Genomic DNA, 25,750 nt, shown 5'->3' with positions numbered 1-25,750 from the left:
GAAAAAGTCAAAGCAGTAGTCAAACCAGCATCACAGGAACATTCCCTACAAGGGGTCGGCTACACAAGTCTTTATCCTCCATCTAACTCTATCCACAGTTATACTAGAATAGAGCCCTAACATATGCATATCTTTTCTTACCACTTCATCAATAGTCATTTTAGGTCTGCCCCTACTCTTTTCGTTCCATCTAATTGAATCTAGTCTTTCTTCAACAATTTCTGATCTCTAGTAGACCTCTTAGTAGGATTCGAACCCAGATGAAGTTTTGACCATCTATCAGAGAGAAAAGAACGAATTGATCTTAGAGGATTCCCAAGAAATTCTTCGATTTCTTCTGGAAGCAAATGATTATTCATATGTTTCTCATGTTCTCTTCCTTACTGGGGCATCCATGAGTCTCCATTGAATATGACCATCACCTCAACCTACTCTAGCAGAGCTTGTCCTGGATCTGTGCAACCCCTAATTCGTTTCTACTACAATTATTCCTTACTCTAACTCTCCTGGTCTTTCCGCACATCCCTCTCAACATCCTCATCTCCCTATACCCAGTTTATTTAAATTACTCTTTTTGACTACCCAACACTCCGCCCTATACCTCATTGCTGGTCGTATTACTATCCCGTAGAACTGTCCCTTGAGTTTACCAGGTATGCGTTTGTCACATAGCACTCCCGACGTACCTATCCACTTCATCAATCCAACTTTAATTCTGTGGGAAACATCATCCTTTGTATCACACTCTTTGCTAATGATTGACATTAGGTATTTAAAACAGTCACTTTGTGGTAGCTCCCGCTCCTCAAGTTTCACCATTTCATCACTTCTCCTAGTTTGATTGAAGTGGCACATCATATACACTATCTTCGTTATGCTTATCATAAAACCTCTTGATTTTAAGCTTGATCTCTATAGCTCCAATTTAGTATTAATCCCTTCCACTGTCTTATCTATTGAAACAAGATCATCAGCGAATAACATGCCTTAGGTCGCCTAGTCGCCATGACAACTTTGCTAGGTGCCCGGCTAGGCACCTGAGGCATGAATTATATATAAGTAGTATTTATGTCGTAAATATAATTATGATAATATTGCAATATGATAAATTTAATATAAATACATCAATGCAATATGATATAATTATCTTAGTAATGACCTAATATGAGAAACCAACAAATAATGAACAAAGTATAAGATATAATATAAACATACTAATAACTACACAAAGCAATAAACTAAGAGCATAATAGCATATAGGTAAGAAACAAAATTATAGAGCATGTAACAACGTAGGTATGATTCCATGCATAATTGTCACGATGTCAAGGCGACCCAAGTTGTTGGACGAGTCTTGGATGCAAGGTAACACCAACAAGGCGACCAAGACAACAAAGGCACCAAAGGTGCCTAGACACCTAAGGTTTCTCCTAGGCCACTCTTAGGAGGCTCCTTGGCAACTATGATTCCATATAAAGCATAAATAATATAAAAAGCAATCCAGTGCATGAGGCTCCTACTACTGCAAGGTCTGGGAGGGGCAAGTGTGTACGCAACCTTACCCCCTGCTTTGCAGAAGAGGCTGTTTCCAAGTTTTGAACCTGTGACCAACAGGTTGCAATAGTGCAACTTAACCATTGTGCCACAGGCTCGCCCACGTAAAACTTGTGCTTTATAATTTTATATTCGAACCAGTAATAGGGTTACAATTAGAACCAATTTCTTATTAATAAAAAAAGCACACACACACAATATAATATAGCGTCCGCCAAGTCACAATGGGGGCCCAAAGTGACGACCAAGTGACCAAGATGGTCACCTATCTTGCATAAAAAAATCCGTGCTATCGCCTTGGACCCTAGATTGTACTTAGATGCCTAGGCGGCACTTTAGCGACACCTTGACGACTGGTATAAAATACATGAACTTTTCATAATTTACAGAAGACATAACCCTGAAGTGGAATTGCAGAGCAGAATGTACGTGGAAGAGAGCAAGTGTTTATGATAGATTTAGTCAAGTTATTATCTATACTGTAAGTTGAGTCAATAGAGTCTTGCATTAGTACCGAGATGGGTAGGGGCAGTTTTGTCTCTCTTCTATTTTTTCTGGTTGTCTTTTCCTCCCTCTACTCTTTTTCTTCTAATATTTACATGGTATCAGAGCAAGATCCTTAGGTACTGCTGCAACTCTCCTTCTCCTTCAAGGCTTTAGCCATTATTGGTTGATTCATCTCAGAGAATCCTGGATATATCTTTCGGTTTTTGTTTAAAGGGGTGCAGCACCCTATGAACTTTATTATCTTTCATCCTTCTCAACCCTCCATCTTGTTTTTTCTTTTTAGTTTCCATTACTATTTTCTGTTCTTAATTATTGTTGCTATGCGATTTCCAAGAGAGTTTTCAGATCTGTCAAGCTCTATTAAATCAGAATCGACCAGCAAAGGAATTCCAATTTTGAAGTCCAATTGATCTTTAATATTTCCTCCATCTGAAGTCTGATCTGCCTGGTCTGGCTACGGGCTGTTCCACATCATTAGTGGATCAATCGATCCATCTTGGAAGAACCATTTAAGGCTACCAACTGCTGTCCCTGAAGAATCTAACAAATTTTCTCTCCTAGGTCCGATTTAAGAAAGTGTATCTCAGCAACCAACTATCGGAAGTCTTTTAAATTTTTAGGTTTTTGTACCCTTCTTAGGGTTTACCTATGCCCAAGAGTGCAGCTCAATTAGAGCCCTACAGACCTGGCTGCACCTGTCTCTGTCCAGCCATATTGTAGGTCTTTCTCTCTCCTATTGGGTTGGGTTTTGGCTGGTTTTGCTCCTGTTTGGTATTGTACCCTTAGGGGTTTATTTGATGGTCTTATTCCCTTGTTTCCTAGTCCTATTTGTCTTGTTTGGGGTTATAAACTGCTGGGGTAGTTTACTTGTAATCTACTCCTACATTAAGTGGTATCAGAGCCTAAACGAAGATGGTTCCACCACTTAATGTAGATTAGATTACAAGTAAACTACCCCTGCATTAAGTGGTATCAGAGCCTAAACGAAGATGGTTCCAGAAGTTCGTTACTTTGCTGGACAAAAGGATACTTGCTACATCCTTGATTGGCTAGATTCTCTAGAGGAATATTTTGACTACTATAACTTGACAGAGATATGAAAACTTCAATTTATTTGCTTCTGGTTGATTGGTTGTGCTAGAGACCGGTGGAGAGTATGAAAAGCGACTCCGAGTTCGAGGATATGAGCCTAGGACTTGGGAAGAGATGAAGTACAAGTTGGCGACCCAATACCTCCTTGCATATGTCCAAAGAAGGCTCATTCATCAGCAAAATTCCCACTAAAATACATCTACATGTCTCCAAAAGACACCCACAGGTGACAAGAGTCTGAAACAGATGGTAGAGTTGAAGGAGGCTATTGCTGCCCAATCTAATGCTCAACCATGTTATTTTTGTGGGGAATTCCTTGAATGGGTGTATGAATTGGATGTATACTTTGACAACTACAACTTAACAGAGACACAAAAACTCCAATATGCATGTTCCCAGATGAGTGATTGTGTTTGAATACAATGGAGAGTTCGTGAAAGGCAACTTCAAGCTCAAGGACGTAAGCCTAGAACGTGGGAAGAGATGCAGTATGAGTTGGCAGGCATGTACCTATCTAAGCACGAACGAAGCATGTACTTCCTTCCACCAGATTTCCAAAGGCCACCCATATGTCATAAGATTACTATTGTTGAGAAAGAGTTGGTCATTGACGTTCCTATCAGTGGTATTCATGTGGATGAAATCGAAAGCGACCTGGTCACAATGGTGGACAAAGAGATCAAACCCAAGGAGGTTAGTGCTACAACAACTATGGTGATTATGGACAGCCAAGCGGAAGATCCTAAAGGGTCCGAGATTGAAGTAATGGTTGATGAAACCATTAAGGAGACTGTGAATGATAGGGACAAAGGACTTGAAGAGCCTATGACCAAAGAAGAGAAAGTAGAGGATGTGCTAGAAGATGACCTCATGGATACATCTGAAGACCTTGAGATTGAGCATGTGGAGTTCATCATCCCATTAAAGTATCTTGAAGATCGAGCTCCTCACATTCTAGACTACATCCTTATTATCGAAGAGCTACCTGAATTTTTCTACAGCTTGAAGAGAGATATGCACCATGCTATAATCACCCTCACACTACAAAATTCGAGGACGAATTTTTTCTAAGAGAGGGTGAGTTGATGTAGATAAGTCACTTAATGAGCATATTTTATTGCAAATAAGCCTTGGGTTAGGTTATGTATGTGTTGGGCCTTTGATCCTATGGGTTTTCTTTATAATAGGCCACTTTAATGGGCCTAAAATATGGGTAGAAAGTAGGAAAACGGGATTTAATTCATTAGTTTAGTTAAAGTCCTGTTTTGAGTCTATTTCCTTTGTTATTTCAGTTTGAGTCAGTTTAGGTCTCCCTATTAATGAATGACTAGTTAGTTACCTACTCCATGTTGGAGTTCTAGTCTAGTCCTATTATGAGTCCAAGTCCCACTAGGAGTGTCTAGTCTTATTTGGAAACTAGCTCCTAGTTATGTTAGGATTATTATTCTGCCATCTTTAAATAAAGGAGTTTATGTAATCAATTTCAGATTTGAATGAATGAATTATTGAGTGATTACTCTTTAGTTAAAAGTTGTTATTGAGACGTGAGATGCCTAAACCTTTGAGGGGTGAGATCCCCATTCCTTTATTATCTTTCATCCTTCTCAACCCTCCATCTTGTTTTTTCTTCTTAGTTTTCATTACTATTTTCTGTTCTTAATTATTATTGCTGTGAGGTTTCCAAGAGAGTTTTCAGATCTGTCAAGCTCTATTAAATCAGGATCAACCAGCAAAGGAATTCTGGTTTTGAAGTCCAATCAATCTCCAATATCTCCATCTGAAGTCTGATCTGCCTAGTCTTTCTAGGGGCTGTTCCACATCATTAATGGATCAATCGATCCATCTTGGAAGAACCATTCAAGGCTACCAGCTGCTGTCCCTGCAGAATTCTGACAAATTCTCTCTCCTAGGTCTGATTTTCAAGAAAGTGAATATCTCAGCAACCGACTGTCGGAAGTCCTTCAAATTTTTAGGTTTTTGTACCCTTCCTAGGGACTACCTACGCCCAAGAGTGCAGCTCAATTGGAACCCTACAGACCTGGCCGCACCTCTCTCTGTTCAGCCATATTGCAAGTCTTTCTCTCTCCTATCGGGTTGGGTTTTGGACTGGTTTTGCTCCTGTATTGGTATTATACCCTTAGGGGTTTATTTGATGGTCTTATTCCCTTGTTTCCTAGACCTATTTGTCTTGTTTGGGGTTATAAACTGCTGGGGTAGTTTACTTAGGTGCCGTTTGATAACACTCTGGGAGAATGTTTCTGGTGTTTTTCTATTCTGCGGGAATGCAAATAGAACAGAAATATGTTTGGCACGTCCGGTTCATTTTTGTATTCCCCCGGAATGAACCAATGAAAAAGAATGAGTAAAGAATACATTGCAAGAGTACCAAAAAGTTGCTTTTCTATTCTTTTATAAACTTAAAAGAACAATCCCCTATTCAAAACCCCCAAACCCTTTTCTCCATCTCACGATCAAAAAACCCCAAGTCCTAAGGAAAACCTATTGCAGGTTTTCACTCTCAGGTTTCGCCGCTGCCCTCTCTCTCCTTCGCCGATTCCCTCTCTCTCTCTCTCGGTCACAGGTTGTTAGTATCCAGGTGCGTCGCCGCTGCCCTCTCTCTCCTTCGCCGATTCCCTCTCTCTCTCTCTCGGTCGCAGGTTGTTAGTATCCAGGTGCGTCGCCGGTGCCATCTCTCTCCTTCGCCGCTTCCCTGTATCTCTCTCTCGGTTGCAGGTCGGTTGCAGGTCGGTCGCCGGTGCCCTCTCTCTCCTTTGCCGCTTCACTGTCTCTCTCTCTCTCGGTCGCAGGTTGGGTGCAGGTCAGTCGCCGCTGCCCTCTCTCTCCTTCGTCGCTTCACTGTCTCTCTCTCGGTCGCAGGTCGGTCGCCGGTCGCCGCTTCCTTGCCTCTCACGATCGTCGCTTCCCTGCAACTCACGATCTTCCCTGCAGCAGGTATTAACAAAACTATCCCAATAAGCTCTTAGATTTGGCATGTGGCATGTCCAATTCATTTTCCAATTATCAGATTTCAATGTTACAGATTTGTTCGGATTTTATGTCAACTCATGAAAAATCCATACTTGAGATCAAACTTATCATAAAAGTGAATGAAGGTGGGGCACATCACTGGGAGATATGAACTTATCATAAAACTTATCAAACTTATCATGAAAAATCCAGACTTGAGATCCAGACTTTAAATTCCAGGTTGTTAGTATCCACATCACTGGGGAACAACCAAAAGGCTTGTCACTGGCCTTCCTTTAGCACTAGGACTTTACTATTGGCCTTTCTTTCTGAATTATGATTTCTGTAATATTATACCATTCAACAGTCCTCATAATAAATATCACTTGACTAGGTTTTTAGGACAGTTAGATCTTTTCTTAGTTATTAATTTTCTCCTCTAGTTCATCTACTCTAAATTGTCTGATTTTAAATCTTATCTTATTATCTTCTATTTTGTTCATTAGTCCCTATCATTTTTCCTGTTATTTCTCTGGTTGGAGATCCACCTTATAGGTCCCTTTTCCTGTAGAATATACTTAGAGGATTAAAAGACCAGAGTTACCATTATTGATCATTTTTTAAACTAATAAAATCTTCAGTGCTTAATGATATTGATATTTTGGAGCTGGAAGAGGGCTTTTATTATGTAAACAAATGGAAAGATCAATTTGAAGTTCTTGAGCATGACGTAAACAAATACCTTGCCAAAAGACATGTATTTCTTTTTTAAGGCTATAATGAGATGTGTTTCTAATTTTAGAGTAATGGCATCCACTTCGAGAGCTAATAACGAGGCAGCAAAATGGACTCAAAGCGAACAAGATTATCTCTTGAAATTAATGGTTGAACAAGTGAAAGTTGGTAATAAGAGTTCTAGCACTTTCAATAAAGGTGGGTGGAACAATATCAAGAAGGGGCTTGAGGAAAAATTTAATCGGTCATTTACGATGGTTCAATTAAGGAATAAGATGAATAAAATGCGATTCGATTACAGCGCTTTCAAGAGACTACTGGATACTACAGGTTTTGGTTGGAATTCCGTGACGAGGACCTGTACAGTTGAAGATGACAGTGTTTGGGATGTACACATCAAGGTATACTGTACTTTTATATGATTTTTTTAATATTCGGTGTAATTTTATCTAATAGCTAGTGTGTAAAATTTTCAGGCAAATCGTGATTGGTCAAAGTTTAGGAGGAATGGGCTACCACATTGGCCTGAACTATGTATAATTTTTGGGGATTCATATGCTAGTGGGATAGGCGGATTCGGGAATGAATCTGATTTCAGGTTTGAAGAGGAATCGAGAGGTGTTGATGATGAGGTGGATGCAGATGTAGATGTAACTCCAACTACTCCATTGGCTAATACCTTGCAGACAAGTTATTATGAAAGCCAAGATCCAGGAACTGATCGTCCTAGAGTCAACAGAAGACTTGATAGGACACCTACAGGATATAGGAAGAAGAGTAGGACAACTGGTATTGAACGCGCCATACAGAGTTACAGACCCTAACCGAGTCAGTAGCAAACAAGAATACTTCAACCCCTAGCTCAACTCCAATGGGTCTCACTCTAAATACCACAGATTTCAGCACTTCTACTTGTGTTAGATTATTGGAAACTATGAATGATATCCCAAGAGAATTGCATATTAAGGCGTGCAAGATGATATTGGTGGATCGGGAATGGAGAGAATTATTCATTACTCTCAAGGATGAAACGAAACAATTGGCTTTTGATGTGTTAGATTGATGGATGATAATCTAACATTTTTTTTTTTAATATGGATGATTGTAATGAAATACATTTAAGACCTTTTGTAGTAGGATCGATATATTTTGTTAGTTACACTTGATGTAAAAGTGTAATATGGATATTTACACTTTATGCTACTTTTCTAAATATGCCAGTTAAATTTTACTATTATTGTAGCAATGATTCTGTTGGATGCCTTTTTGTTTTAAATACTTATTACATCATCTGATAATTAGGGCATGTTGGATGATTATAGTTTTATAGATCTTTTGGAAAATTTGTATTAGGGGATAAACATTTGTATGATATTAACAAGTTTATAATTTGTATGAATCAGTTATGGCAAATGTCGATAATACTCCAATAATCTCCTCTACTGACGACGATGTAGAAGAATTGATTCTCGCAACATTGTTGATAGTACAATATCATTATTCCAGCGATTTATACAATAGAGAACCACGCAGGGATAGTGCATTCACAGGGGCAACATGGGTACATGAGGTGTTGCATGGGCATGCAAACCGCTGTTACGAAGAATTTGGCATGGAACGACATGTGTTTTTAAATTTATGCCTACTAATGAGACATCGTGGTTGGTTACAAGACAGTCGCAAAATTAGGGTAGATGAGCAATTGGCAATGTTCATGTTCAGAATAACAGGTGTAGGTCCTACTAATAGAGCAGTTGAGGAGAGATTCCAACATTCAGGACAGACTGTCAGCTATTACTTTGGCAAAGTATTGCAAGGGGTGCTTAAGCTTTCTAAGGAGTATATCAAAGCCCCATCGTTTGATGAGATTCCTATGGAAATAATTGCAAACAACAAATGGTGGCCATATTTTAAGGTAAATTGGCAATTTTCTTTCTAATAAGTTTACATCATTTTTTAACTTATGATCGTTTTTTGTTTCACATAATAGTGCTTTTGGTTGGTTTTTTGTTTTATTTTAATTAGGATTGCATTGGTGCCATAGATGGTACACATGTTACGGCTATAGTTCCCAAGGGAAAACAGATCCCATATCGAGGACGGAAGGGGATAACAACCCAAAATGTGATGTGTGCCTGCTCGTTTGACATGAAATTCACTTTTGTATATGCGGGTTGGGAAGGCAGTGCAAATGATTGTCGTGTATTCAATAGAGCCCTAGAGGATCCTATTTTACGATTTCCTCATCCTCCCCAAGGTATATCAATTCCCAAATTATCATGTATGCAAATGATTATTGTGTATGCTTTTAATGTCTTGCTTTATCATATTGTAGGGAAGTATTACGTTGTAGACTCAGGATATGTGAGTAGGAATGGATACTTGACACCATTTAAAGGAGAGAGATATCATATACCAGATTATAATGGAGGAAGAAGACAACCCAGAAGTACTAAGGAATTGTTTAATTATAGACATTCTTCTTTAAGGAATCATATTGAGCGTTGTTTTGGGATTTTAAAATCAAGATTCCCTATTTTAAAAAACATGCCTCAATTCTCACTTAGTTACCAAAGTTATATTGTGATAGCTTGTTGTGGACTTCATAACTATATTAAATCTGAACAAATAGCAGATGCACTTTTTCAACAATATGGGGAAGATGACTACTATGATCCTAATGAAGAGAGAGTCAGGGTAGTCAACGCTCACGGAGAACAAGAAGATGGTGATATTGCGAGTACTTCTACTACAATTCATCAGGGCAGTCAACGTGTACAAGGAAGACAGATGAATGAGCTAAGGATACAAATTGCAAATCAGATGGCAGTAGATAAGGGTTACCCCCTGATTTGATTGTTTATGTAATAAAATTTCAAGACACCTATTTGCAGCTATGATTTTTATTTTGTAATTCCTATAAACTTGAATAGTAGACTTTTGTTTTCTTATTAAGATAACTGTGGAAACTCTTTATGTTTATATTTTATTATTTCCTTTAAGTAATAGTATTTTAAAAGATAGTTTCATAAACAAATTATTTCCTTATTTAAGTTAAATTTGACCATAATAGCATGTTTGTAATTATTGATTTCTTTGTTCAAAAGTGAATTTTCATTATTGTACTCTCCAGGAATAGAAGTGTTTGTCAAACGCTGTTTCTGTTCTTTTCCTGTTCTAAAGCCATTTCTGAAATAGTTTTACCAAACGCTGTTTCTGTTCCGCCAGAGTGTCTTCACAGCATGGAATCGAAAAAGAACACTTTTGTAAAAGAACACTCTCCAGGAATAGAAGTGTTATCAAACGGCTCCTTATAATCTATTCCTGCATTACCTTTCCCTCACAATAAATGCCATAGGTTATGCAACTTTAACAACTTAGATCATACGAAATACAAAATAGGACTTGGTGAGCAGAGATTACCTCTCTTGGCTAGCTTCTATGAGATCCCCAGAGACACTGGAATCTTCAACTTTCCCCTTTTGATGGAGAATCTTGAACCTTCAAAAGTAGAAGATGGTGGTCCCACTTCTTTGTATTCTCCTTCTAACACACATAAGGATCTTTTTTGTCTTTAATGAACTTCAAAACCCCTATCCAACCTTCAATTTAGTCTTTAATGGCTTCTCAAGCTTGGTGGTGATGGTACTCGAGCACTAAAATCTTCAAACAAGGGGTTTTCTCAAGATTTGGGCATGAGAGCACACAAACACTTGGCTTCTTCTTCTCCTTTCTCTTCTTTCTTATTTTCTCTGCGAGGGTTTTTTTCTTCTTCTCTCATTTTTTTTTTTTAAAGAGATGAATGAATGATCTAAAATTCACTTAAAAAGGTCCAACAAAAGCCCCAAAATTCGTGTATGGTTTAGCCACCTGGTTCAGACAAGAATCTACTTTGGCAGATTGACCTTACCTCAGTGCGAGAGGCATAAATTTTTTTATATGACTCCAAATGAATCTATTCTTATTTCTTCTGAGGGGAGACTCAAATATGTAAACTTTTCCAGAAATATCCTTCCTCTAATTATTCTTTAAAAGAGCTCTCAAAATTCAACTTAAAGTCAGGCAAACTGAACGCGTTATGAGAAACTCGGTTGGTTTAGTTTCTTTGTTATCATATAGACCGATCATATCTCTCATTCGAACACCGATTGGCTCGATTGTTTTTTCTACGAATAGAAGACTCGAATAACTACATGTCTCATGTTTATACCTTCAACCTAGATTCACTACATGGATCTAAAAAATGGGATTGAACCCCAACTAATGTGTAAAACATTTCTTTTTTCAACTTACATGTTGGCCTGAAGAACATGTCGTAACTTTCTATTCCGATATCCGATCGACACGATTCCAGGTGCATTAGACTCATGGTTCGCATAGTTGTCAAGGCATTGCCTAGGTGACAGTTGCCTTATTGTACTGTATATCGCCTTGGGTTTTATGCCGAATATCATTTAAGTAAATGTCTTTTATATTTGTTATTTCACTTAAGATATTATTCATAAATAAGTAAATGCCCCCTATTTGAATCCAATAAAAATAGTTTAAAAATCAAATTCCAAAATGATAAAAAGTCAACACCCCAATCCAAGAATAAAAACTGGATTTTGGTTATAGGGGCGATTTTCAACTTTAAAATGCTGGGGGTTTTCTCAATTATGAAAATTTTATAAATTCTATCATGTTAAAGCATTGCTAAAAACCAAAAGTCCTATAAAATAATCTTTTGTTTTGATATCCATAAAATTATTTTCATTCAGACGATTTTAACAGCTTTCGCGCACTTGTAAATAAGTTTGACTGGAGCATAACTTTGTCATTATAACTCATATTTAAGTAATTTTAGACTTGTTGGAAAGCTGGTTTTATGTTAAAACTAATACAAAAAGTCTCACGAAAAAATAAAATCATTTGACCAGTCAAACTTATTACAGAACAAGAGTATTTCTCTAAATTTTGATTTTTTATAACTTAATATAACTTAATGTTAATTTTTTATGATTTAATATGGTTAAATGTTGATTTTTAATGACTTGATGTTGCTTAATCTTGATTTTTTATGATACAAGGTATATATAACTTACTAAATAATGTTAGAAAATGGGGAAAATAAAAATAACACTTGATTGCCTTGTTCGCCTTAAGGCTGATGCCTTCTCGCTTAAGCGCTTAGACAACCCTCCATCTTCTTGGTTTGCCTTGGCTCCGTGACAACTATGATGGTTCAAGGATCTACAATTTACATATACATTTCTTTTTCTATGGTGCTGCGATTGTGTAAACCATTGATTTCTTCATTGTTAATGAAGAGTCTTTCACACGCTGCTTTCACTTCACACATGCAATGTGAGACGCCTCTGAGCACTGCCATGACAACATAGTGGCCATAGACAGTCACGTCATCACCTCTGACCACCTTATCACTCACACATGGCCAAGGTTGCCAATAAGCACAACCAATATGCAACAAGGTTCTTCGGGCTTATTCCACCACTATACATCCAAATCAGGCAGAGATAAAGTACAGATGTAACCCTATCCTCTGTCTCAGGAATGGGTTCTATTCAGTGTTCTTCTATTACATTATCTTCAGTTTTTTTACATATCTCTAATTTTACTACTAACCTACTATCCACTAGTAGCCTTACTAGGGACTTAAACTATAAAGTAACATTTTTTCCTTCCCACTGCATTTTTCAGGTTTCGACAACAGGGAAGACGATTAGATGTGGTAAGGTGCAGAGTGATCTCTATTTTCTTGATGTTGGTTGTCGCCCTACAACTACAGTATCTACTACCCTCGTTAGCTACACCGTCTCCTCTAATATACAATAGTGCTACTTTCGTTTAGGACACCCTCCACTTGGGACATTGTCTATTTTATTTCCACAATTCGTTAAGCAATGTACCAAGGATGAGTTTTTTATGAAGCTTGTACTCTGTCTAAACAAACTCGTTCCAATTATTTTCCATTAAATAAAAGTTCATCAATTTTCCATTTGGTTTATTCTGATGTATGGGATCTATCTCGCTGAACATCTATTTCTAGAAAAAGATGATTTATGCAGCACAAAAGTGAGGTGTTCAGTTATTTTCAATGACTCCATAAGATGATTCAAATAGTTCAATGCTACTCTGAAGATTCTTCGTAGAGATAATGGTATAGAGTATTTATGGAGGACTAGTTTCAAAAGTAACTTGCTGATCATAGGAATCTTCATCAGACTAGTTGTGTTGGTACTTCAGCTCAGAATGGAGTGGCCGAATGCAAGAACAAACACTTATTGGACATTATCCATAATGTTTTCCAGATAGGTTCCCTCTCAACACTGGAGTGATGTTGTCCTACTGATACTTACTTGATCAACCACATGCCTACTTGAGTTCTTGATTCCTGGACTCTTGTTGATGTTTTTCAAGGGAATTCTTCCTTTTTGGTTCCTCCAAAGACTTTTGGATGTGCTTGCTATGCTCAGGATAATCATTCACCTGGGAAATTGGAACATCATAGCATTAAGTATATCTTTCTGGGTTATTCCCCCTACACAGAAAGGATACAAATGTTACCATCCTCCTATTAGGCATACTATGGTCACCATGGATGTTGTGTTTCATGAATCTGTTGTCTACTACTTCTCGCCACCTCTTTAGGGGGAGTCTAGTTGGATAGTGAAGAGGTGACTACAAATTTGCTTGCTTCACCAATGTATCCGCCATCCTCCTTTTTGAAGATCCTCAGGTTCGGAAAGAGAGTGAGGGGACAGATACTGATGTTCCAGCTATGGGGGAGATAGAGAATACTGTTCCAGTTAGGGGGAGATGACGCCTATTCAGCATACTATAAGAGAATTTTAAAGGCAGATCGATAATTCAACTCTTCAGGTGCATCGTAGGGGTTGTACCAGAAACAAGCAACTTCAGACCACTGCCACCACTACTACAACACCTTTGCACATCCCCTAGCTTGCTCTGGATCCAGAGAATGCTGAGCCTAACATGTCATCAAGTATAATTCCTTTTTTTGGCCAACCTATTGCTATTAGGAGAGGATTAGGACTTGTACTCAACAGCTCATAGCCCATGTTTTCTCTTATGATTCCTTTTCTCTCTCCTATCATACTTTTGCGTCTTCTCTTTCTTCTGTTCGTGTTCTTCAGAATTGGTAGGAAGCGTTTGTGATGGAAGGTGATGGAGAGAAAGGGAAGAAATCCCTGAGTGCACTCAGAGTTGCAGGGAGGAGAAGAATCACACAAAGGGGGAGGGGGAAGGTCTCACGACCAAGCAAACCACAAGGTTTCAACCAATTAATTAATTCATCATTCAAAAAATCTGTCTAATTATTTGGGTTGCATGCCTTTATATAATAAACTGAAATTAAAACTTTCCTAACAAAATCTAAAATAAAATTAGCAACTCCTAATTTGCTTCCTAAATTCTAAGTAATGAAATTAGAAACAAAATAAAACTTAAATTGGTAACTCCCTAATTGACTATTAACTACCCAAATTAAAAGATTGCAAATTATCACACCCCACTCTCGGCAGTCCCAACTTACCATTAGGAATACCGGCGGTGTGAGTAAGACACGTATCTGTCTTACAAACCTACTAGGATCTCTGATAGTAGTACCTTAACATTTTCACAATCTCACATCACAAACCAGTATAAGCAGCGGAATCAGAGTACAGTAGCGGAATTTATAAATAAAATGGGGAAACATCTAATGGTAATATAATAGCAATAACCCAGTTATTCTATTATATTCATCCATGACATATACTATAATCTCAAGAAAATATACAATCCACAACTATATAAAAAATATCACAATATGATGTACAATCTCACGGTGCGGCGTAAGCACAGTGGTCGCAAGCACAGTCTTGATCGTGCTCCTCTGCTTCTGGCATCCACCAGTCGCTCACACCGTACTCCAGCCTAGAAGATACTTGATCACCTGCCATCGGCACCACCGTACCTGCATCATCATCTAAAAAGGGGTGTATACGTGGGGTGAGCTTTCCAACTCGCTCAGTGAGGGGTGGGGCAAGGACATCTAAGCAAGATAATAGCAATAATAATTTATAATGCATGATTGTGAAAATTAAATACATAGTCCATGATGCTCGTGATGTAGTTCATTTGTTTATTACCCACCTAACAATACAAACTAAGTCTGGTAAATGCTACTATGGCGCATTAGGCTGTATCTCTCGACTCAGAAACGACATCGACTATGCAGTGATACAAACCCTAGCCGTGATTAGAAGCCTGTCGGTCCCTGTATGCGTCCTGGCAGTCACGGCACCGGTAACACATCGGCCACGCCGGACAGGTTCCCGCCTCTGGTAACAATCACATCGTACCGCGGGAGTGGCACTTCGGGAAGGCTCATCAAACATACCACAATGGGTTATCCAACACTTCAACCCTTGTTGGTAAGGGTGCATAGCATAGGGAGTGATATCTAACCACATATATACTATATGCCTTCATAATGATACAGTTAGTATGGATTACACGATACCGAAGAGACCTCGGCCACAAAGTGTAACCCATCTCCAAATACAGTCCCGGGTACATGATACCAGAGAGACCTTGGCCACAAAGTGAAACCCGAGACCATTTACCTAATCTAGCATGCAATAGCAGTTGAGTGTGGACTACGTAACACTGGAAAGACCTTGGCCACGAAGCGTATCCATTTCCAAATGCAGTCCCGGGGTACACGATACCAGCGAGACCTTGGCCACAAAGTGTAACCCGCGACTACAACTAACTCTAATGCACATAATCAATGCATGAATGCAACATAGATACGGCAATCACGGCACCGGTACCACCTCGGCCATGTCGGATTCCGTCACACACACATCCAAACACACGGCGATCATGGTATCGGTACCACCTCGGCCACATCATAACCCGTCATACATTCTATACAATTCATATCATGATCGTAAAATGATAATTTCATATAATTCTAAGCATGTGAGCAATTTAATAAATAATAAACATTTCAAAAATAAACATAATCCATCCCTCACCTGTACGATCGGTCGTGTTCGGGTTCAAGTACGGCCACCGATCAATCAATTTAATTATGACTTCGGGGCTCGTGCTTGTTACTGTCCTAGATGCAAGGGGATCGTACATCAGTACGCATCGAAAACATCGGGAGGGACCCACACAGGTCACCCCCAAAAGGTACAGACACTGTCTCCTATTGACAGTGATGTCATCGAAAACAAACACTGAAAACAGGGCATTTCCACCAGAAATATCAGTCCTATTTCCGGTGGAGGTGACAGAGAGCACATAAGGCTCCAAGTCCATAAGAAATATGCCACCGGAAACAGACCTAGTGGATCCGGTGGACTGTTTCCGGTGGTGATACAGGTCAATCCAATAATTTGGGGCTTTCCGACTTGGGCCCGATTGTCAGGATTTGTTCCTTAGAGTTTGTAGGGGATGTCCCTAGCATCATTTTAAGCTAAGAAAATTTCAATTCCACAGAGCCGTTTGGGAGATACGTCAATTGAACGATCGAAACCCTAGTTGGTCATTTGGCATTATATGTTGCCGGAGCTCACCGGGCTTGGTTCGAGCTCGGTAACAACACCAGGAGGATAGAACACCCATCCTACAACCCTAACATGGTGTGTACACCAAGATTCCATCCATACCTAGCTTTGTCTAGGTCGAAATGAAGAGAGAGAGAGTGGTATGGGAGGTTGTACTTACCTTCGGCAGTGATTTCGGCAACAAGGCGGTAGCCGGCACCAAGGTAGGCCTTCAATCCTCTTCTTCTTCCTCTCCCCTTTCTCTCCTCTCCTACGTTGGGCGCAAGGGAAATGAGGATTCATTTCCTCATTTCCCAACTTATAACTTAAGTTGGGCCTAAGGGTCTATTTGGCTTGAGCCTCTTTTGAACCAATCGGGTTAAAATGAGTTTCGGGACACGAGGACCCACACATTTAGGTCCATAAGGTGTTCACATCAAGAGGAAGGTGTGGAGGATGGTTTGGGATCATCCGGTACCATTTACAATGCGAGTGGCGGGACCCACAGGCTTCGGAACCTTGACAGCAGCCAGTGGACCTACCGGAAACAGGCACCGGATTCATGCCCATGTTGCTTCCGGTGGCTTGTTTCTGGTGGTCAAGACAGCCTGCTGTCTTGATGATAGCTTGCTGTCCTAAGGTTGGTCTCGCACTAGTGGTTACCCTCAGACATGCCCAAGGCTTTTTGACAATTATGATGCGCGGAGGAAATCAAGTGTGGGGAGTCGGGTCACTTACCGTCTGGGATCGGAAGGTGTAAATCCTCTTCAGTTGGACAGGCATGTGATACACGAACATATGGGGTCATCTCTACCCATTCGGCGATGTGCAGTAGCGAGCCAAAACCCGGCCGTACTTTCGATCTTCCATCCGAGTCCTGTCACAACAGTTCAAATTTGACCTGATTAGGGCACGGGTGTAACAAAAATAATCCCGAACAAAATAAAATTCTAAAGATCCTATGAATCCAAAAATCCAATTGGACCCGGTTCATCTCGGTTGAGGTTGCCCGAAGGGTTAATCCGGTTTAACATCAATTCTGCATCAACTCTCCCGATGTTAAGAAAAACTCGTCCACGAGTTTTAAAGAATGACAGCAATAAAAACTCACAAACGGGGGTGAATTTCTCGTCGTCTGCATCACTAACAAAATCCATGATGTGAAGCTTTGGAGGTGCATTCAAGTCCGAAAAATCACAGGGAAGAACAAATTCATGATGGTGAACAAGTGGCATTGCATTGATGTCCTCCACTACTTGATCCACAATTTTCTCTCTTTCTATTGTCATCACCTGTTCCACAATAGGATGGTCTTCCACTTGTGTTGATGCCTCTGATTCAACTTGTGGTTGTATTGGGGGTATCACTTTCTCTGACTTAACCAATCCATGAAGATCAAATTTTCGACCCATGTGGTAAGCCTGAAGGGTGCACATATTGTTGTCACGATCAAGAATACCGTCCCGTTGTTCTAACCAGCCGCGACCCAATTTAATGATGCGCTGAGGAGAGTCAAACACTTCACAAAAGGCACCATCATAATAAGGAGGAACAGAAAATTCAACAAATACATTATCCTCTGACTAAAAAAAAATCTGACTGGTCTCAACAACATATCCACCACGGATCTGGAGACAAAATTATCATTTAATCGCTCATCAATTAACAATTTAGCAGGCTTTCCATTAGGCAAGCGAACTCTGAACTTGAACACAAAAGATTCCATGACCAGATTTGTATTTGGCATCATTTTGTACCTCACAAAATAAGACAACTCTACTAGGCACATGGGTGGCAGAACTATAAATATAGAGGGTCACTTTTTTTTTTCTTCAAAAAGATGGCAGAATTGTAAATAACTAAAGTTCGATTGTAACTCACAAATATACCATGTGTGGGCATAGTTGTCACGGCATCAAATCGATCCAAGGCGGTGGAGGGGTGGCTAATCGATTTGGCGATGAATCGACCGTTATGGCGTTGCCATGGCGGTCAAATCGTCCATGTGTCATTTTTTATTTTCCCTATTTTCTAAAGTTATTTAATATGCTATTTTTTTTTCCTATTTTCTAAAGTTATTTAGCATGCTACAAACCTACAATATATACCCTATAACATATAAAACCAACATTAAGCAACATCAAATCATCAAAAATCAATATAGCCCTATCAAAATCACCCTGTATTTTACAAAAAATCGATCGCCTAGTGAATCAGGGGTGACCTGGCGTCCATGGCAGTGCCATAGCGATGCCTATTAGCCAATGGCAACCGTCATTTGTGAGTCACGTAAATCGTAGCACTGCCATGAACTTCTTTTTCTGCCAGGACGCCAAATCGCCGCCTTAGCGACACCTAGGCGACGCCATGACAACTATGTGTGTGGGAAGGGTAGACTTGGGAGATAGTTATAAAATAGGCCAATGGGGAAAAATAAGGGAACGAGGGATAATTCTGGTAAGTCAGAAGAATTTAAAAAAAGAAGGAACAAAAAGGAGATGTTGGGGGTTTCACCGACAAAGGGGGGAAGGGATCTCTTACTCATAGATGGAGTTAGCACTAGCAGTGGTCACTTCTGGTGATGGGAACAGCGGCTTACGTGAAGGATGAAGCAAGGTTTCAGGCTGGCAGGATGTTCGAGCATACCAAGCGGTGATATAGAAAGTTCGGAACAGGTATGTTCCCATCTTCTTCTCGTCTTCTCTCTTCTTCTTCTTTTGTTTTCTGTTTCTCTCTTTTTGCTCTTTTTTTTCTTTTCACAATCTAGAACCTTAAAAGAAGGGTTTTGATCGATGAAAATTGGGAGAAAGAGGAGGGCGGAGAGACAGGGAGGGTCGATTCTTCTATTCTCTCTTTTTTTTTTTTTTTTTTGGCTATTGGAACTCTAAGGTGAGGGCATGGTTTAAAGTATCTCCGATACCGATACGATACCCTCCGATACGTATCTTAAATTTAGCCGACCGATACGATACACACCCATACGATACATACAATTTTTAAAATCCTTTCGTATCGATATATATCCTACGATACATATCAATATGCATCAATACACCACCAATACACATCAATACGATACGATATGCACCGACACGACTCTATGGAAAATATAAAATCGAGGTGAAATGTACGTTTCGGTATGTATTGGTACGTATTGGTGAGTATCAATGAGTATCGATATGTACCAATACAATGCGCTACGGTCATAAAATGGCCAAGATGGGTAATTTTTCATAAAAACATAATTTTTTGAGGGGTTTTTGTTCCAAAGTTGCTGCCAGCCATATTTCTCTCTAACTAAAGTGGAAATCAAGGTTGAGAACAAGGATTTTACATTTATGGGACACCTACAAACCTTGAATTCTTAGTGCGATACCCTCAATTTAGTGTTTATGCATAATACATGTTATCAGTAGCTTTTTTTAACAAATTCTTTATGCAAGTGTTTAAAAAAAATGTTTCCTATCCATTTATGTGTGTATTTTTAGTGTATCTTAGCGTATCTCGGATACGATACGATACTCTTCGATACATATCTTAATTTTGGCTGACCGATACGGTGATTGATATCGATACTTTAATCCATGTGTGAGGGTAATGGGTCGATGGAAGGCAGAAAAAAGGAAAAGTGGGGTGGCGGTAAGGGCTGTTCCGTGAGTTTTTTTTTTTCAACTGGCTGCAGTCGAAAACCCTAGAGGGGTTAGTTGAGTTCACGTCTGGGAGCTCTAATCTCTTCCTTTTTTTTGCTGTTGGACAGAAAACGAGAGGTTATGTTAACAGAACAGGAGATGGGTATAATGAAGAGAGGGGAGGGCCGCTTGAAGGGTCAAGGGTGGGGTTTTAGTTGGGAACGATGGGTAGGAGAGATTTTTTTTTTTTTTTTTTTTGCTGTTCTCTGTCACGGTAAGAACCAAAGCAGAGAATGGGAAAGGATAAGGAAGGAAAATAGGAACTGAGAAGGGGAAGAAGATAGGGAAGGAAAATGGAACGAAGGAGATGGATCCTTCGGCTCTGATACCACTTGATGGAAGGTGATGGAGAGAAAGAGAAGAAATCCCTGAGTGAACTCAGAGTTGCAGGGAGAAGAGAAGAATCACACAAAGGGGGAGGGGGAAGAAGGTCTCACGACCAAGCAAACCACAAGGATTCAACCAATTAATTAATTCATTATTAAAAAAATCTGTCTAATTACTTGGGTTACATGCCTTTATATAATAAACTGAAATTAAAACTTTCCTAACAAAATCTAAAATAAAATTAGCAACTCCTAGTTTGCTTCCTAAATTCTAACTATGAAATTAGAAACAAAATAAAACCTAAATTGGTAACTCCCTAATTGAATATTAACTACCCAAATTAAAAGATTGCAAACAATCCCGAACAAAATAAAATCCTAAAGATCCTAATGAATCCAAAAATCCAATTGGACCCTGTTCATCTCGGTTGAGGTTGCCCGAAGGGTTAATCCGGTTCAACAACATCAATTCTGCATCAGTTTGTAGATGGAAAATGGAAGGTAGCAATGGTGGAAGAAATGGGAGCCTTATAAAAGAATGATACATGGGAACTTGTCTCTTCATCCTGGAAAAAGACCAATTCGGTGTAAGTGTGTCCGTGGGTGAGCAAAAATAGATGTCTCAGTTGACAGGTACAAAGCTATGCTTGTTGCTAAAGGGTTCACTCAAACATATGAAATCGACTACCAAGAGACATTTGCACCTGTTGCCAAACTTACTTCTGTGTGAATTTAGCTCTCATGTGCTGTGAATCTAGGACGAGGATCTCCAACAACTTAATGTAAATAATGCTTTCCTCCATGGAGAGCTCGATGAGGAAGTGTACATGGATATTACACCAGGATTCTCCCATGAGGGAACTCAAGGAAGGTCTTGATGCAGTTTGCCGATGGATTTAGAATATCTTTTATTTACTTTCCATTTTCAGAGCTAGGATTAGTTGGTAGTATTTTTAATTAGATTGAATTTTATTTTCAGTTGCTAATTAGGATAGTTTCTATTTTTAATAAACTACCAATTTTATGTTTTGATTCTCTTTAAATAGCCATGTAATATAAGAAAACTGAGATTGAGATTTGAAATTTTTTTTGAAGAATTGAGACCTGGTATGAAAACCATGGCTGCCATGAGTTGTAGCCCCCCTCCCTGAATCTCTGAAATCCCTCTTCTTTTCTCTTCTTATCTTCTTCCTCTTTATAGTCCTCCCCTCTTTCCCTGTTATATATCTTCCTTGTCTGGGAATGTTCTGTTCTGAGCGATACTACCAGGTTCAGGATCAGTGTAGCTGAATCTTCTGCCAGGGATTAGCCCAGAAACTTTGGTCGTAGGTTCCTTTTTCCTTTTAAGAAAATAACCCCAAGGTTCCAGCTCCAAAGCTCCTCCCCAACCTGAGTTCGAAGTCCAATTTCAGGCCTACCTGAAGCTCTCGCCCAGATCTGAGTTGCAGGTGTTTTTGTTCTTCTTTGCTTGCTGTTTGATGGGTTTTTCTGATGGAATCACGAGGCCAGCAGGTGTCCAAGCTTCGCCCAAGATCTGTGATTGAATCGATGCCCCTGAAGGAAGTTCTCATCACCGCAAGCCTTCTTTTTGTGCCTTGGCTGGTTCTATCGTGAGGAAGAAGACAGGTTTAATGTTTACACATATTATTGCTGGTTATTACAGATAAGCCCCTCCAACTTTTAAGTTCTTTATTAAAGACACCTCCCTTTTACTAGTTTGCAAAATAACCCTTCATTCTGGATTTTTTTCAGTTTAACCCCATTACTTATCTTTATTTCCAGAATTGATCATTCTCTTTGGGTTTAATTCCTGATAAGTCTTTAGTCAATTATTTCACTCTATAAAGCTCCTAAATTGTACCAGAAATTACAATTTGCCCCTGGTTGGTCTACAGTGAACTATTTCGTTATTTAGTGGGCCCCCTAAGCAATCCGATTTTAGTCCTTAAAACCTGGATCCGCATCAGGTCTATAAATTGAGTGTGCTCTCTATGGGTGGAAGTAGTCACTTCGAGCACGGTTTGGGAGAATTCACAAGGTAATGACATCTGTGTGGTATAAGAAGAGTAATGCTGACCACACATTGTTCATAAAAAGGTCGTGAGATAGAATTACTATGCTCATTGTATGTGGGTTACATTTTGGTAATAGGAAATGATAATGCTGAGATTGGTCACCTCAAGGGCTTTCTTGGCCCAGAATTTGAAATAAAAGATCTAGGAACGCTAAGGTACTTTCTTGGGATTGAAGTTGCCTGGTCTTCCAAAGGCATCTTTCTTTCTCAGAGGAAGTACATCCTTGATCTATTGTCTGAGTCTGGTTTATTGGGTTGTCACTCTTCTGATATTCTTATGGAAGCTAGTACCTAGATCAAGGAAAAAGAAGGTGAATTGGTTAAGAAAGGCCGTTACCAATGGTTGGTAGGAAAACTGATCTATCTCTCCCATACATGGCCTGATATTGCTGTGGTTGTTAGTTTCGTCAGTCAGTTTATGCATGATCCCTATTCCTCCCACATGGAGGTAGTTTTGGTATCTTGAGATACTTGAAGTCAGCTCCAGAAAAAGGGATCCTTTTATCTCCTTATGATTCACTTAACATAAAATCAATCTTAGCATATTAGCGTGCAAGAATCAGAATTTGATGGTCAGATCTAGTGTTAAAAGTAGAGTTTTGTGCTATGGCACAGGGGATTTGTGAGTTGGATGGGTTACGCACATGGTTTAAAGTATCTCCGATACCGATATAATACCCTCCGATACGTATCTTAAATTTAGCCGACCGATACGATACATGGAATTTTTAAAATCCTTTCGTATCAATATATATCCTATGATACATATCGATATGCACCAATACACTATCGATACGTACTGATACTCTATGGAAAATATAAAATCAAGGTGAAATATACATTTCGGTATGTATCAGTACGTATCGGTGAGTATTTGTATATATCGATCGGTACGTATCGGTGAGTATCAGTACGTATCGGTGAGTATCGGTATGTACCGATACAGTGCGCTACGGTCATATAATGGCCAAGATGAGTATTTTTTTCAGAAAACACGAATTTTTGAGGGGTTTTTGTTCCAAAGTTGCTGCCAGTCATATTTCTCTCTAACTAAAGTGGAAATCAAGGTTGGGAACAAGGATTTTACATTTATGGGACAACTACAAACCTTGAATTCTTAGTGCGATACCCTCAATTTAGTGTTTATGCATAATACATGTTATCAATAGTTTTTCTTAACAAATTTTTTATGCAAAAGTGTTTAAAAAGGTGTTTCATATCCATTTATGTGTGTATCTTTAGCGTATCTCCGATACGATACGATACCCTCCGATACATATCTTAATTTTGGTCGACCGATACGGCAACCGATACCGATGCTTTAATCCTTGGTTACGCATACTATTGAAGGATGTTGGTGTAGCTTTTTGTATTCCAGTGATGCTCTACTGTGATAACAAGGCTGGTATCAGTATCACTCATAATCCAATACAGCATGACCATACCAAACATGTGGAGATCGACAGATACTTCATCAAAGAGAAGTTGGATGCTAGTTTGATTTATGTTCCTTTGTGAAGTCTGGTGATCAGTTGGCTGATGTGTTCACTAAGGAATTAGCAGGAAAGGTGTTTCATCCTTGTTTAGTGAAGTCGAAAGTGTGATTTCTATGCACCAACTTGAGGTGGAGTGTTAGAATATTTAATTAAGGTGCCGTAGGGGCACTATAGCCTTTTCCCCTTTTCACCAACTCTAATTAATGAGGGTCGGCTGAAGGGGGGCATACTTGTAATTTTGGCTCTTCTTTGGTTATTATAAATAAAGCGCTTGTGTGGTCACACAGATCACTCAAGCATTCTACCCTAGTTTTGCTGTTAATAGAAATAGATATTGGATGTTTAGAATGGAGCTTACAGAATTACTGATTCATAATTCTATTCCATCATGCATATAAATTTGTTGCAGGTGCAGAGACTCTTGACCCCTTTTATTTTTAGATTAATTCTATCTTTACATATTAAATTGATGTTCTGAAAATAATTCTATCTTTACGTATTAAATTGATGTTCTAAAAATATATATTACAGTATAACTGGTTCATGATTCTATTCCACCGTGCATATACATTTTCTTGCAGCTGCAGAGCCTAGTGATTTTGTCTTGCGTACATATGTATGTACGTACTTATGCATGTACACATGAACACACACACATTCATATATACATTCATTCATATGGTCTTTTATGCTTTATGTGATACTTGTGAGGTACCAAGACTTAAGTTATGTTTCCATACTTGAATGATATTTGCATGCATAGTCAACATAATCTGCTTCAATCATTCCCAATGATGACATTTTTTATTCTTTGTCCTCTGATATTTTGTCGTACCTCAGCAGAACCCAGTCATTGGAGAAGCCACTAGTAAGACTGAAGTGATCACCATTACTGAAGGACAAATGGAGGCAGATGAAGCAAGACGAAGGCACAATCACAACATTCAGGATTTGAGGCAGAATATGCAGATGAAGGAGACTGTGAAGGTGGAAACCTTGAACAATAATTTGCATAATGTGAAGAAAAGTGAATCACCTAATGTTGATGATCGAAAGAACTTGGATAAGAGTAACAACAAGCAGCCCTTTCAGAAACTATCAAGAAATTCAACAAGATCAACTGATAGAACTGGTGGGTATTATCCGTAATCTAAACTGACTAGTCATTGTGAGCTACTCCTTGCACCACTCCATCTGTAATAAAGTAATAACATAACCCTTACCAGGTTTCCAGACTAGACTGCCCAACTAATTGGCTCTTACAGGCATAATTATCAAGGCGATGCCTAGGTGTCTAGGCTCTTTATTGGGCCCAAGGAGACAACACTCCTTGTTGACATTTCACAATGTTATGTTGATTTATGGTTATTGTTTTGTTTTTCAATGGATATACTTATATATTTTTTTGGGTGAATAGATGAATTCATTACCAAAGGAGAAGAATATACAAGAGGGGGGGAGCCAAAAGGGGCATGGCCTCTAGGGAGGCGCAACCATAAAAGAGCCAAAGGCTCGAAGGAAAGAGGAAACATCAAAAGGGGGGATAAGATGGTGGGGGAGAGCCCCAAGAATCAACAATAAGTCTGTTCCTGGCGAAGTCTCTAAATGACCAGTGGTGAAGGCAACCTAACTTGGAGCTGACATCAAAGTAGATAGCTTTCCAAATCTTGTCGAAAGATCATGAATTGGAAGTCCATCTGCGGAGATTATGCTCCATTTAAATATGGGATATCGTGACTCCAAAAGC

At 39.2% G+C, this 25,750-nt stretch overlaps 2 protein-coding genes across 8 annotated transcripts in view; both read left to right on the top strand.

Moving 5' to 3' along the window:
* Positions 1-25,750, top strand: part of LOC122062303 (protein TIME FOR COFFEE-like) — a 71,398-nt gene that overhangs the window by 31,614 nt on the left and 14,034 nt on the right. For 4 of the 7 annotated variants that reach the window (XM_042625905.1, XM_042625903.1, XM_042625907.1 and 1 more), the window contains exon 9: positions 24,844-25,135. In XM_042625905.1, the coding sequence (XP_042481839.1) occupies positions 24,844-25,135 (292 nt within the window). The remainder of the gene's footprint in view (positions 1-24,843; positions 25,136-25,750) is intronic. The other 3 variants (XM_042625906.1, XM_042625904.1, XM_042625909.1) reach the window with 2 other exon arrangements.
* On the top strand, positions 6,875-8,248 carry LOC122062305 (uncharacterized protein At2g29880-like). Its single transcript, XM_042625910.1, has 2 exons — positions 6,875-7,256; positions 7,332-8,248. The coding sequence occupies exons 1-2, from the start codon at positions 6,876-6,878 to the stop codon at positions 7,677-7,679; spliced, it is 729 nt and encodes a 242-aa protein (XP_042481844.1). The 5' UTR covers position 6,875; the 3' UTR covers positions 7,680-8,248.

Source organism: Macadamia integrifolia, unplaced genomic scaffold, assembly GCF_013358625.1.
Source record: "Macadamia integrifolia cultivar HAES 741 unplaced genomic scaffold, SCU_Mint_v3 scaffold100, whole genome shotgun sequence".
In the NCBI taxonomy this organism is placed as follows: Eukaryota; Viridiplantae; Streptophyta; class Magnoliopsida; order Proteales; family Proteaceae; genus Macadamia; species Macadamia integrifolia.
This window is presented reverse-complemented; position numbering and strand designations above follow the sequence as displayed.